This window comes from Mustelus asterias, chromosome 17 (assembly GCF_964213995.1).
Source record: "Mustelus asterias chromosome 17, sMusAst1.hap1.1, whole genome shotgun sequence".
Taxonomy (NCBI): Eukaryota; Metazoa; Chordata; class Chondrichthyes; order Carcharhiniformes; family Triakidae; genus Mustelus; species Mustelus asterias.
The window spans coordinates 55,558,774-55,574,165 of NC_135817.1; the positions used below are offsets into that span (position 1 = coordinate 55,558,774).

General features: G+C 43.8%; 1 protein-coding gene across 4 annotated transcripts in view; it reads left to right on the forward strand.

Annotated features, from left to right (window-relative positions):
* Positions 1-15,392, forward strand: part of tmem39a (transmembrane protein 39A) — a 68,033-nt gene that overhangs the window by 36,326 nt on the left and 16,315 nt on the right. For all 4 annotated transcript variants that reach the window (XM_078232704.1, XM_078232702.1, XM_078232703.1 and 1 more), the window contains one exon: positions 7,231-7,453. In XM_078232704.1, coding sequence (XP_078088830.1) covers positions 7,231-7,453 — 223 coding nt within the window. The remainder of the gene's footprint in view (positions 1-7,230; positions 7,454-15,392) is intronic.

The following is a 15,392-nucleotide window of genomic DNA, read 5'->3' on the forward strand; positions in this document are numbered from 1 at the left end:
TAGCCCCCAGATGTTAGTGAGGAGGACTTTTGCAGGGTTGACAGTGCTGGGTTAACCGTTATTGTTTCCAGTGTCTAGGTTGATGCCAGGTAGTCTGTCCAGTGTCAATCCTGTTAGACTTCGTAGCAGTTTTATAGAACTAAGTGGTTATTACTCCGTCTCAGATGGCATTTAAGAGACAACCACATTGCTGTGGGTCTGGAGTCACATGTAGGCCAGACCAGCTAAGAACAGCAAACTTCCTTCCCTAAAGGACATTAGTGAACCAGGTGAGTTTTTACAACACCTGACACTGGTTTTGAGGTCAACATTACTGAGACTATTTTTTAAATTCCAGTTTTAATTTAAATTCAAGCAGATGTCTTCGGATTTGAGCAATAGCCTGGGCTCTGGTTTACTAGTTCAGTGACATTACAACTACGCCACTGCCTCCCCCTTGTGTGTGATGCCCAGAATAGCATTTAGTACCCCAGATGTGCTCTGACTTGGGCTTTGTATAGCTAAAGATTATTAAACTCCTTCTGCTGTCTGAATCTGACAGTTTTTTTTATAGAAACCCTACAGTACGGAAAGAGGCCATTCAGCCCATCGAGTCTGCACCGACCACAATCCCACCCAGACCCTACCCCCATATCCCTACATATTTTACCCGCTAATCCCTCTACGCATCCCAGGACACTAAGGGGCAATTTTAGCATGGCCAATCAACCTAACCTGCGCATCTTTGGACTGCGGGAGGAAACCGGAGCACCCGGAGGAAACCCACGCAGACACAAGGAGAATGTGCAAACTCCACACAGTTGTACAGCATTTGTTCTCAACTAATTTTCTCCTCTTTTGCTCCCGTTTTTATTGATAATTTGCTGAGGTAGGATTTTGTGGGTGCATGTTGGCACTTTATTTGTTGTTGTTTCTCTTCCCACATCTAGTGGTGCGCAAGGCAGACTTTCATCTGATTCCATAGTAAGTTTTTACCTGGAACAGGTCGGTAGCCTGTATCAAGAGGCTTATCGCTTGAGGGGCATCACTCCACACCGAGCATGGCTGACCAGGAGTGTCTTCCACTTTTACCACCTGCCATTGACAAGTTGGAAGGATTTTGCATGTTGACACTCAACTTGTTGGCTGTGTTATGAACTCACCTTCCTTGGCCATCAAGACTTGGGGAGGGATTTGAACCTGGAGCTTCTGGCTTAGAGGGAGGAGCACTACCAACTATGCCGCAAGACATCCATATTGAGTGTAAATAGTCTATTCATTTGTGAGGTTCTCTGAGCCAAACTGTACTTTCATGGCGTATACTTGTGCCTTTCAGCAATGATCTTGATAGTGAGGAGTAATGAAGCTGTGACTGATATTTGATTTTTCCTTCTCCAAAGCCTTTATTCATTTTTCTTTTGTTCACAGTGGAAGAAAGATATTAGCTCCCTATCCAGAGCTTTTAGATCAGGATTGAGCTGGTTGTAGGGTTCAGCTATTTACTGGATAAACACAGGTCATCATAAAGTCCTCATCTTCTTGGGCAATCCCGCAAGGTCGAGGATGACTTGCTTCCACAGGAAAAATGAGTTCTCCGGTGACTGAGGAATCCAATGCATGATCTACAATTTCTGTCGCAAGTGTGGCAGACGGTGGTTAGAAGAGCAGGTGGATGTGGTGCCTGGTTTATCAAACATTCCTTTTGCTGTCGACACTTGGCTTCAGCTTGCTCTTGGTGGTAAAATTTGAGGTGTCAGCTCCCTCCTGGATGCTTTTCTTCCATTTTAGGCAGTCTTGGGCCAGGGATTCCCAGGTGTCAGTGGGGATTTTACACTTTTTCGAGGAGGATTGGAGGGTGCCTTGAAGCATTTCCCCTGCCCTCCTAGAGCTTGCTTGCCGTCTCAAGTCTTGAGTAGAGAGCTTGTTTCGGGAGTCAGGCATTCGGGTGCTGTGGCCTGCCCAGTGGAGCTGATTGAACATAGTCAATACTTCTATGCTACGGTTGTTGGCCTGAGCAAGAACACTGACATTGGTGTGCCTATCCTGTCAATGGATTTGGAGGATCTTGCGGAGACAGTGCTGAGTAATACTTCTCCAGGGTTTTGAGGTGCCTGCTGTACATGGCCCACATTTGAGCTATTTAGGGGTGTGTGTATCATTACTGGTCTGTAGACTCAAGTGCCAAGCCTGCTGTCCTGGTCTTCAAGCACTTCCTGAAGTGAACAAACGCTGGGTTGGCATCGTGAAAGGGTATTGAACCTTGCCATCAATGTCTGTCCTTGTTGACACACACCCAAGGTATGGACAGTGGTCCACATTCTCCAAGGCTTCATTGTGGATTTTGATGACTGTGGCGTATTGCTGTGTGGAAGAAGCAGGTTGATAGAGGACCTTTGCTTTGAAAATGTTTAGAGTAAGGCCCATGCTCTCATATGCCTTGAAGGTGTTGACAATGGCTTGGAACTCAATCTCAGTGTGTGCAAACGCAAGCATTTTCTACAAACGTGGTTCAATGACATAGGATGGGATGATCTTGGTTCTGACCTGCAAGCAGCGGAGGTTGAACATATTCCCGTTTGTTCTGTTGTTAAGCTCCACTCTGTTGGGGAATTTGTGGTGAGAGAGCATTGTAGCAAGGAAGTTCGAGAAGAGTGGTGCAATGGCACAGCCTTGCTTGCCTCCACTCTGAACATGAATAGGGTCAATAGTAAGTCCATTGGTCAGGATCACGGCTTGCACATCATTGTGGCGCACGTGGAGTATGGTGACAAACTTTTGGGGGTGGCCAAAACTGAGGATTCTCCATAATCCCTCGTGGTTGACAGTGTCGAGGGCCTTTGAGGTCAAAGAAGGCCATGCACAACGGTTGGTGGTGTTCCTTGCATTTCTCTCAGTTTCCGCGCAGTGAAGATCATATCCAGAATCCGCATTGCAACTCTGAGGAGCTCTTTCAGCTACAGGGAAAAGACGATTAAGGAGGACTCTTGCAATGATCTTCTCTGTGGCCGACAGCAAGGAATTCCTCTGTAGATATTGCAGTCAGACTTGTTATCTTTCTTGAAGATGGTCATCTGAGATCTCCTGGCATGTTTTCCTCTTTCAAATAATAGAAATTAAGTCATATATTTACGCCAGTAGTGCTTCTCCATCATGTTTTAGTGCTTTGTTGGGGATTCCATCTGCTCCAGATGCCTTGCTTTCTTTAGCTGTCAGATGTCCTTTTCTATCTTATTCCAGGTTGTGCTGAGATACTGAGTTGCTGACTGCCTCTCTTCTGGATGAGCAGTGGGGTGGGATCTGTGGTGCCTGGGCTGTAAGTGGTCTTGATTGTGCTAAAGAAACCTCGCGCGTCATGGTTGTTGGCTCAATGCTGGACCTCCTGTGCATCCTTCATCCACCATCTGTTCTTTAGGTCGTGGATTTTTTTGTTAGATCTCAACCTTCAGCTGTCTATAGAGCTGTTTTCTTGCTCTTGAGTTGGGTTGCTGTTTCATGCTCAGACAAGCCTTGCTGGATCCTGGATCTTCCAGTCATTCTCATCAAACCAGTCTTGTTTCCTGGTTCAGTGACCATGCGTCTCTTCACAGGTGCTAATTATGGAGGTCTTGAGGGCAGACCCGGTGTGGTGGACCCTCTGGGTCAGGTTGGCAATGAGGCACTGGCTGAATAGGACTCTCTTATCCGGACCTTTGAGTACCTCAGCATTGATTTTCCTATAGCAATTTTTCTGTTGCTATCGCTGCTTTGGGGCTACATTGATGTTGATCAGAGTGGATTAGATGGTGGTTCATCAGCAGTCATTGGCTCCTGTCATGGCATGGGTGATTTACATGTCATTGTGGCCGCTCGCTCAGACGATGACATAATCGAGCAGGTGCCAGTGCTTGGAGCGAGGATATTGCCATGAGGCCTTGTACTTGCCTCTCTGATGGATCAAGCTGTGGGTTATGACAAGGCCTTGTTCAGGAGCAGGGTATTGTTGGAGTTAGATTTCCCTACCCCTCTCTGCCCATTTGTGTCTGCGTGGGTTTCCTCCGGGTGCTCCGGTTTCCTCCCACAGTCTGAAAGACATACCGGTTAGGTGTATTGACCCGAACAGGCGCCGGAGGGTGGCGGCTAGGGGAATTTCAGAGTTACTTCATTGCAGTGTTAATGTAAGCCTTCCTTGTGACTAATAAATAAACGTTTTAACTTTAAAAATTATACCTCTCCAGAGGTCTGTATCCTTTCCAACCCTGGCATTGAAGTTGCCAAGGTGGGTCAGCTTGTCACCTTTTGGGACTTGGGCCAAGGATTGTTCGAGGCTGGAGAAGCATTCCTCTTGGGACTCGCCTGTAGCTTCCAGTGTTGTGGCATGTGCACTGAGGTCTTTAGTGCACTGGTTCTGGGCTAGGGTGAGCCAAGGAGTTATGAGGCATTCATTAATGCCGCATGGGAAATCTCTGAGATGGCCAACTTGCTCGTTTTTAATGGCGAAGTCAACACCATGGAGAGGACGATCATCTTCTGGTTTACCTTTCCAGAAGAAGGTTTAACCTCCACCTTGTTCCTGCTTCACAGTTCCAGGGTCCCGGGTTCGATTCCCGGCTCGGGTCACTGTCTGTGTGGAGTTTGCACATTCTCCTCGTGTCTGCGTGGGTTTCCTCTGGGTGCTCCGGTTTCCTCCCACAGTCCAAAGATGTGCGGGTTAGGTTGATTGGTCAGGTTAAAAAAAAAATTGCCCCTTAGAGTCCTGAGATGCGTAGGTTAGAGGGATTAGCGGGTAAATATGTGGGGATAGGGCCTGGGTGGGATTGTGGTCGGTGCAGACTCGATGGGCCGAATGGCCTCCTTCTGCACTGTAGGGTTTCGATGATTTTCTTCTATGATTGAGCTGGCCTTCCCTTGCTCACTGGGTCTCGCTTAGGATGAGGATGTCAATGTTGACACTTGAGCTCCCGGGCAACGATAGCAGAACGCTGTGCCGATCTGTCACTGTTGGGATTGTCCATGAGGATCCTGACACTCCAGGTCCTGAACTTGATTTTAAACGATGGAAGATGTCATTGTATGAGTTCTTTTAACATGAGTAGCTGTTGCACACCAGCTGCCACATGGGCTTGATGGAGCAAGGTTTTAGTCTAGTGGTAAGAGGGTCCAAGACTACTGTTTCTAGGCTCCGCTGTATGGGTTGAGAACATACAAGCATGCATACTCTTACTGTTCCTCCTCCTTCCCACAGGATCGCTCTCCGGATTCATAAAGTGCATTGATGGGCTTATGAATGTGGTATTTGCCCCTCACTATGAATGGTCCCATTGCTTCTCCCTCACTCCTCCTAGGTGGAGTTTAATGCCTCTGGGTCCTCTTTTCATCCACTCAGTATTTGAAATCTATTGCACATCATTTGCTTGAAGGATGAACTTTTTGTAAGACGGCGACCAATTTTCAACAGTGTGGACTGATTCTGAACAGCCATTCATATACAGTAATGTCCTGCCATTCATGGTTCGCATTTTCACTTACCCCCGCTTTGTACTCCATATGCCACATCATGTGAGCAATGTTCGGTTATCCGTGGTTTCCTCATGTTGAGGCGCGCTCTCTTTCTCTTCATCCCAAATCGGCAGTTCCCACCTTGAGCAGAGGAGCTGTCAGGAGCATGGCGTGTGGAGATGGGACCTTGAACTCAACTGATAGCCAGGTTCTTCATCAATGTATTGCCCAGCGGCTTCCCCATCTGTCATATACAGGTACTGCACCACAATACTGCCCAAACCAGTGCTGCCCTCGCATGGCTGGAACCTAATGAGTGCTATTCAAAAGCATATTTTCCCATCACTATTTTGCTGTTTTGAGATTCAACCGGAACGGAACCCCTGTGAACGGCAGGAATTGACTGTGATTAAGTTTGTATGTCCTGGGATATTTGAAAATGTCTTGTGTATCCCTCCAACTCATTTTTTGTGATGCATATAGCGTGCTAACTTAAAAGGATTTTCTAGTGCAGGTTTCATGAGTTCTGACATCACAATTTCAACTGTTTTTGGCATCCAGCTCTCCCATTGATCTTCTGTAGGCTTCTGAATTTACAATACCTTCACTATTTATCAATACTTGGTCAATCACTGCCATATTCCTGCTTTCCACTCCTTCCAGTTGGCCATGGATAATCTTGTGCCTATTGAATTGTGCCTTGGAATTTATTAAAGACATGCTCACCAGTGAGGTAGAAGCAGCAGGGTGACTGTATGGAAACCTTTCTGCCTTTTGAAACTCAGGCAACTTGGAGCAATTTGTGCTTTTGTTATTTTGTTCTATTTTAACCTATTGGATTTGAAGGGCTGGGAAGTTCTGTTGCCTGATTGGTAATTAAGTGATAATTAAAACATGAACATAAATCTGTCCATGTTGCAGAAATGTGGGAACATGGATTTAAGCTATTGCACGTGGAGCCGAGGCTCCGTGGTGCGTACCGATGTGGCCCTTTAAGATAAAGCAACGCGGGGAAACTCTTATTTCTACAGCACTTAGTTCCCTCTAGTTGCAGAAGTTGAAACTGTATTGTTTTGCTTTGATGACACTCTACATAATTGGTCACTCATCAATTTAGTAACATTCCAATAGACAGACAATCCATACACAAGAATGATTAAAATTTTCTGTAAATATCCTTCCTTGCCTGTAGATTAGTATCACTATACGTGCTCAGTACAATGCTCTCATTCCTTGAGAAATACTTTGTAAACCTGTTACAGATGTCAGCCTTAGAATAAAGGGACTTCTACCTTTTCCCCTTTGTCCAGATGTTACGATATCTGTCTTTGCCCACCTTTTTAAAAAAAAAACAGACTCGCATGAAGATGTCATTCTATCAAACAATTTTGTTTGGATGTCTAGCATTCGTGCCTTGCTCATCAGTCATTCATGAGCCCTGAAGGGTTGGAGCTTTCCAGTTTCTAGTCTGACTAGCCTACAAAGATAATAAAATATACTTAGACTGACAAACTAGTTGAGGTTATCTGTCCACTCTAAATTGAAAAATGGCAATAGTAGATTTTTCATTTTCATGTGTCTTATTTTACACACCCATTTAACAGAATTTCTCTGATCAAAGGTTCATCCCTTTAGAAAATAAAATTTTCAAGTTGCTGAGTAAGATTCGATGTTTTCGCATGCATTTTTAAAAAAATCGATGAAATGGATTTGAACTACATTAAATCAAATTGTTTTTTCTGTTACTTTAATAATGTTTTATTTCTCCCTTTTTAGGAATGGCAGTGCCATTGGTCTGTCTGCCCCTCCAATCACTGCCCTGATTACCCCAGAGCCCGTCCGTCACTGCCGTATTCCTGACCTTCCAACGGACGGATGCCTTGTCTTTGAGCTTCTTTTTTTCATTTACCTGCTGATGGCCCTCCTTGTCCAATATATTAACATCTATAAAACAGTCTGGTGGTTTCCATACAATCACCCTGCTGCTTCTACCTCACTGGTGAGCATGTCTTTAATAAATTCCAAGTTTAAATTTGTAACTGACTGACCATTTAATTTAGCGTACAGTCTGCATACAGGCAGACTGTGATATGAGAGATTAACTAAGCACTCTGGTAAAGCCCCGTACGAATTTTTGAATTGTATAATCAATGTCATTTCAAATATTGTAATTCACTTCTCTTAAATCGGCCTTTTGGCTAAGATCAGGTGTAGTATCGACATGCTGTACTTGGTTGAAGTCATACGGTTACATTGTGGCTTCATTTGAAGCAATTTTTTAAAGCGGCATCTCGGCCTTTTGGCTAAGATGCAAATGAGATCAAGCCTTGGAGGAGGTGCAATGCCTACTCCAATCAGTTTTTTGAAGGGGTAACCAAGGAGGTAGATGAGGGCAGTGGAGTTGATGTTGTCTACATGGACTTTAGCAAGGCCTTTGACAAGGTACCACATGGCAGGTTATTGCATAAAGTTAAACCTCACGGGATCCAGGATGAGGTATCTAAATGGATACAAAATTGGCTTCTTGACAGAATAGGAGTTTTAACAACACCAGGTTAAAGTCCAACAGGTTTATTTGGTAGCAAATACCATTAGCTTTCGGAACGCTGTTCCCTCGTCAGATGGAGTGGAAATCTGCTCTCAAACAGGGCACAGAGACACAAAATCAAGTTACAGAATACTGATTAGAATGTGAGTCTCTACAGCCAACCAGGTCTTAAAGATACAGACAATGTGAGTGGAGGGAGCATTAAGCACAGGTTAAAGAGATGTGTATTGTCTCCAGACAGGACAGCCAGTGAGATTCTGCAAGTCCAGAAGGCAAGCTGTGGGGGTTACTGATAGTGTGACATAAACCCAACATCCCAGTTTAGGCCGTCCTCATGTGCGCGGAACTTGGCTACCAGTTTAAGCAGAAACTGATAGCCAAGTTCCGCACACATGAGGACGGCCTAAACTGGGATGTTGGGTTTATGTCACACTATCAGTAACCCCCACAGCTTGCCTCCTGGACTTGCAGAATCTCACTGGCTGTCTTGTCTGGAGACAATACACATCTCTTTAACCTGTGCTTAATGCTCCCTCCACTCACATTGTCTGTATCTTTAAGACCTGGTTGGCTGTGGAGACTCGTATTCTAATCAGTATTCTGTAACTTGATTTTGTGTCTCTGTGCCCTGTTTGAGAGCAGATTTCCACTCCATCTGACGAAGGAACAGCACTCCGAAAGCTAATGGTATTTGCTACCAAGTAAACCTGTTGGACTTTAACCTGGTGTTGTTAAAACTCTTACTGTGTTTACCCCAGTCCAACGCCGGCATCTCCACTTCTTGACAGAACAGAGGGTGGTTGTAGAGAGTTGTGTTTCAAACTGGAGGCCTGTGACCAGCGGTGTGCCTCAGGGATCAGTGCTGGGCCCACTGTTATTTGTCATTTATGTTAATGATTTGGATGAGAATTTAGGGGGCATGGTTAGTAAGTTTGCAGATGACACCAAGATTGGTGGCATGGTGAACAGTAAGGAAGGTTATCTCCAATCGCAGCGGGATCTTGATCAATTGGGCCAGTGGACTGACGAATGGCAGATGGAGTTTAATTTAGACAAATGCGAGGTAATGCATTATGGTAGATTGAACCAGGGCAGGACTTACTCAGTTAATGGTATGGCGTTGGGGAGAGTTACAGAACAAAGAGATCTAGGGATACATGTTCACAGCTCCTTGAAAGTGGAGTCACAGGTGGACAGAGTGGTGAAGAAGGCATTCGGCATGCTTGGTTTCATCGGTCAGAACATTGAATACAGGAGTTGGGACGTCTTGTTGAAGTTGTACAAGACATTGGTAAGGCCACACTTGGAATACTGTGTGCAATTCTGGTCACCCTATTATAGAAAGAGTGCAGAAAAGATTTACTAGGATGCTACCAGGACTTGATGGATTGAGTTATAAGGAGAGGCTGAATAGATTGGGACTTTTTTCTCTGGAGCGTAGGAGGCTGAGGGGTGACCTTATAGAGGTCTATAAAATAATGAGGGGCATAGACAAGGTAGATAGTCAATATCTTTTCCCAAAGGTAGGGGAGTCTAAAACTAGAGGGCATAGGTTTAAGGTGAGAGGGGAGAGATACAAAAGTGTTCTGAGGGGCAATTTTTTCACACATAGGGTGGTGAGTGTCTGGAACAAGCTACCAGAGGTAGTAGTAGAGGCGGGTACAATTTTATCTTTTAAAAAGCATTTAGATAGTTACATGGGTATGATGGGTATAGAGGGATATGGGTCAAATGCAGGCAATTGGGATTAGTTTAGGGGTTTTTTAAAAAAAGGGCGGCATGGAAAGTTGGGCTGAAGGGCCTGTTTCCATGCTGTAAACCTCTATGACTCTAATCAGCTTGGATCATGTAGATCAAGCCCAGGACAGGAAGTGAGCGGCCTGTCTTGTCAGCTTGGATCTGGAATGTCTCACTTGCTGAGACTTGGAATTGGATTTTGATTGGGTTGAATTGGATGTATAAACAAAAAAAATTCACTTCTCTTGTGCTTCTGCTAGCAACAAGATGAACTGTTATTGCTCTGAGTTATTTATATGTAGCCATGGTCTTGTGTCTTCCCTGTTTGCAGTCACACTCTTTCTCTACACATTGTTATGCATTCAATTCATTGTGTCTCGGGGTGCTAAATTAGAAGTCTGTGGAGTTTAGGTACAGGATGTTCCAATGCTTGTTACATTGGTTCTTCTTAGTAACAAGGTTGAGACCTTCTGGGACTGTTTCAATAGGTCCCCAGATCAGTTCAAGGGTCAGTGAACAACTCTTCTTGAGGCAGTTAGCCAGCTAGAAGATACAGGGACAGGAATAGGTTTTATTAAGTGTGCAAAAAGAAGGAAGTAAAGAAATAGGCTCTGAATTAATGAAAGAACTGCAGTTAGCAGAGTGTGTATTGTGGGTCACATGGTCTGGCCATTGATCTGAAAGAGCTAGTGTTTGAACGTACTTGGGAATCCAGGGAAAAGGGATCTCTGAAGGCAAGATAGAAACTCTGTGAGGTGGGCCATTGTTAAAGCCATCCATGTGGGAGTGACCTTTGGAGATAATTCCAAGGCAGGATCTTCAAAGAACAAAGAACAGTACAGCACAGGAAACAGGCCCTTCGGCCCTCCAAGCCTGTGCCGCTCCTTGGTCCAACTAGACCAATCGTTTGTATCCCTCCATTCCCAGGCTGCTCATGTGACTATCCAGTTAAGTCTTAAACGATGTCAGCGTGCCTGCCTCCACCACCCTACTTGGCAGCGCATTCCAGGCCCCCACCACCCTCTGTGAAAAACGTCCCTCTGATATCTGAGTTATACTTCGCCCCTCTCAGCTTGAGCCCGTGACCCCTCGTGATCGTCACCTCCGACCTGGGAAAAAGCTTCCCACTGTTCATCCTATCTATCCCTTCATAATCTTGTACACCTCTATTAGATCTCCCCTCATTCTCCGTCTTTCCAGGGAGAACAAGCCCAGTTTACCCAATCTCTCCTCATAGCTAAGACCCTCCATACCAGGCAACATCCTGGTAAACCTTCTCTGCACTCTCTCTAACGCCTCCACGTCCTTCTGGTAGTGCGGCAATCAGAACTGGTCGCAGAACTCCAAATGTGGCCTAACCAGCGTTCTATACAGCTGCATCATCAGACTCCCGCTTTTATACTCTATACCCCGTCCTATAAAGGCAAGCATACCATATGCCTTCTTCACCACCTTCTCCACCTGTGTTGCCACCTTCAAGGATTTGTGGACTTGCACACCTAGGTCCCTCTGTGTTTCTATACTCCTGATAACTCTGCCATTTATTGTATAACTCCTCCCTACATTATTTCTTCCAAAATGCATCACTTCGCATTTATCCGGATTAAACTCCATCTGCCACCTCTCCGCCCAATTTTCCAGCCTATTTATATCCTGCTCTTCGCTATCCGCAAGTCCAGCCATCTTCGTGTCATCCGCAAACTTGCTGATTACACCAGTTACACCTTCTTCCAAATCATTTATATATATCACAAATAGCAGAGGCCCCAGTACAGAGCCCTGTGGAACACCACTGGTCACAGACCTCCAGCCGGAAAAGACCCTTCGACCACTACCCTCTGTCTCCTATGGCCAAGCCAGTTCTCCACCTATCTAGCCACTTCTCCTTGGTATCCCATGAGCCTTAACCTTCTTAACCAATCTGCCATGTGGGACTTTGTCAAATGCCTTACTGAAATCCATATAGACGACATCCACGGCCCTTCCTTCATCAACCGTTTTTGTCCCTTCCTCAAAAAACTCCACCAAATTTGTAAGGCACGACCTCCCTCTTACAAAACCATGCTGTCTGTCACTAATGAGATTGTTCCGTTCTAAATGCACATACATCCTGTCTCTAAGAATCCTCTCCAACAACTTCCCTACCACGGACGTCAAGCTCACCGGCCTATAATTTCCTGGGTTATCCCTGCTACCCTTCTTAAACAACGGGACCACATTCGCTGTCCTCCAATCCTCAGGGACCTCACCCATGTCCAAAGAAGTGACAAAGATTTGGCAATTTGACAAAGGTGGCAATTGGAAACCCCCATGAGAGACCATTTCAGTGACATTGGTTGACTCTCAGTGGATTACTTTGGGGTGATTTCTGAAGCCTATGGAGTTTGATTTGGTTGCATCTGTCATTTCCTCTGTGGTGTGGTATGTCCAACCACAATTTGTCGATAATTCACATGTATTTCATACTTACCCTGAATGCTACAATATAAGATCTGTAATGTAGATTGTTTGATCTTTCTGAACTTGTAACAAACTAGGAACACTTTTATTTTGTTTGTTCAAAACCCGTGGAATCTTTTGGCTATATTCCAAAAGCAGGTGTCTTGAATCTCAACCTTTTATCTGCTTTAAACAAGATGTTATTGGTCCCTAACCAGATCTTACCCATCCCAGGATCTGACAAAAGATCGTAACAACATTGTCTCTCATGCTTGCTGTTTGGCCCCTTAAGTCACTGAAGAAAGTAGTTTGGTACTCTGGCTGTGAATTGGTCCATGGTTCTTATTTAGTTTCTGTTCATGTCTGTGTTGTTGTATAATGTCTTCAGGGGGAAAACATCTAATCTTAGAATATTGTGAACAAGAAGCCCTAGAGTTAATTAACATTTGCCCAATGTTTTATCTATTGACTTTTTCTAATGCTGCTGCTAGAGGGGAAATGGAGCTGTCCCAAAACTCTTCCCACTTTTGTCGTATTTGCCATGTGCTTGGAGCTATCTATTATAACCTTGGTAAAAGTCAGTAACGCTTTTTTAAAAATGTAGTATCTAGGTATTTACTAAAACAATGAGGCCACAGTGTTCATGGTTTAAATGAAAAAAAAATTACTACGTAAAAATCAAAGAACATGAATACTGATAACTATTTGGGATAGATTATAGTCAATCTAAAGATAAGAAAAGTAGGATGATCACAGATACTCGTGTAGGTAGGAATCTCAAAACTGGCAATTTTGTGTCAGGTACTTTGGGGGTGCCACTGGTAGTTTGGGTAAAGTCGGGTCAGGTGAGGTCATGTTCAAGGGTCGCTCGGAGCACAGGAACAGATTGGCAAGCAAGCAGTGAAAAGGGATAATTAGTCAGGTGTCACACCATGCCAATACAGCCGAATTGTCCAGTTAAGTTTTCTTTTGTTATTTTACTCTCAACTAATTGTGTCACTTCTAAAATATCTGGCATTTGGACAGCCAAATATGAGACACTATGCTGTTCTTGAAACTGATTTTTTTCAATGCCTATTTGACTTGCATCCCCAATAAGCTCAAATCAGATACTTATCAGAAATTGGAAGATTAGCCACTTGGTCACATGAGAGTTCAGAGTTCTTGGGCCAGGTTGCCTCCCTTTAAATCTCTTTCAAATGTCCCAAAGTTTTAGGCTCAGCTCAACCCGGGTATCACTCACACACGTCTTAAACATAGCCACCTTGTGTCAGAACTTTTTTGTTTATTTGTGCATGTTCCTGGCTGGGTCAGCATTTATCGCCCATCCCTGAGGGCATTTAAAGGGCCAGACCAAGTTAGGATTACAAATTTCTTCACTAAAGGGTATTACTGAACCAAGTAGGTTATTCCGATAATCAACAATGGTTTCATGGTCATCATTAGACTTTTAATTCCAGGTTTTTTTTAATTGAATTCCAATTTCGCCAGCTGTCATGGTGGGATTCTAATCTGGTTCCCCAGAGCATTACCCCTGGGTCTCTAGATTACTAGTCCAGCGACAATATCACTACGACACAGCCTCCCAGACTCTCTTGGTTCCAATATTTAACTCTGAATTCTTGCACATAATGCATTTCCTACCTCCCTCTTCTCAGCTTGGCTATCCTAGTGGTTCAGCTTACTCTTAGTAGAGTAATTCAGTTCCCTAGGATTCTGCACCCTTCTGCACTCATAATTTCAACTGAACACTGTGTGAAAGAGATTTCCTGTAGCAAGTTTCTTCTGAACTAACACCTGTAATATTCTCACCCCTATAATTAACTTATTGTTGACCCTTTTGTACTGACCATAATCCCACCCAGGTCCTGTTACGGGAATAGGGCCTGGGTAGGATTGTGGTCAGTACAGACTTGATGGGTCAAATGGCCACCTTCTGTACAGTAGGGATTCTATGATATTTATTGCTTTAGTTCCTTGGCAGCTTGGTCACATGATCAGTTACCGGAAGCAAGGTGCTTTCCCAGGCATCATCTCCCTCGTTCTTAAAAGGACCATCACCCCAATGTAAATATAATTTTGTTTCCATAAGCACATGGACCATCTAATTGATGGGCCAATACTTTCTCTCTCTGCCTATGAATCTGAAGTGAAATTAATACAGGAGTCATAATACACTTTTTAAAGTGACCTTAAACATGTCTGTCATGTTAATTCATAGACTGGAAATTTTATCACAGATGCCTGAAAAGTGTGTGTTCCAGAAATTGATTCCCTATTACTATGGCAAATGAATTTTAGTTTCTAATTTGCAAGACAAATTTTGGGTGGCCTATTTAAACCAAGACAGAAAGTTCTAGTACACACACAAGTGAGGATACAGAATATTGTCAGATGTTACAAACAGTCTTTTGATGATCCAAGTCATAGAGTATGGAATTCACAATTGAGCCAGGTATAGATTTCTTTCCTTTTAAAAATTTTGTTCACTTTTTTTTCCAAGTGCGTTGTATGATCTATGGATTTTTTTTGGATCAGTTTTACCTTTTGAGTAATTCATCAGTTTCAGCAATGTGTACATATAATCCCTATTCTAAAATCCTGGAATCTTGAAGGCTGAAGGCCTTGACCCAAATGTGCACACTTTGCTGTTTTCTCTGATTGTTTGGGGGGGGGGGGGAATTAACCATTCACGAATCCAGAGACGTGGCTACAGCAAAGTTCTCTGGCATACCACCCCGCCCCCCACCCCAAGTTCTCTTAACATTGTGAATTCCTTTACAAGGCATTCATTTTAATGCTAAAATGTTGCATAAAACGAATTCATTACGAACTAGATCAAAACTCTTGCTCCTATATTCTTTGTTTCTAAATTTCTAATTCCTGCAAATAATTTGTAAAATTGGTTTGTCTTCAAACCAACTCCGCTCTCTCAGGAGTTTCAATATGAGGCACTTTTATCATAGTGAATTGAATATTTGTATTCATGCATTTCTGCTCTAGCCTGAGTTAACACTCAGTCAAGCCACTTGCCACTTATTGTTTTGTTTCATTAAAATGATTATGACTTCCATGTGGTCCATGATCTGCAGAAAGAGAGGTGGGGGTTATTAATCCTTGTGAAATTACTTTTATTTTAAGCATGATTGAGAATGACTTGCTTCCACTACAGTTCTGTGCCTTTTAATATGGCCAAAGAATCCTATGTGTGATT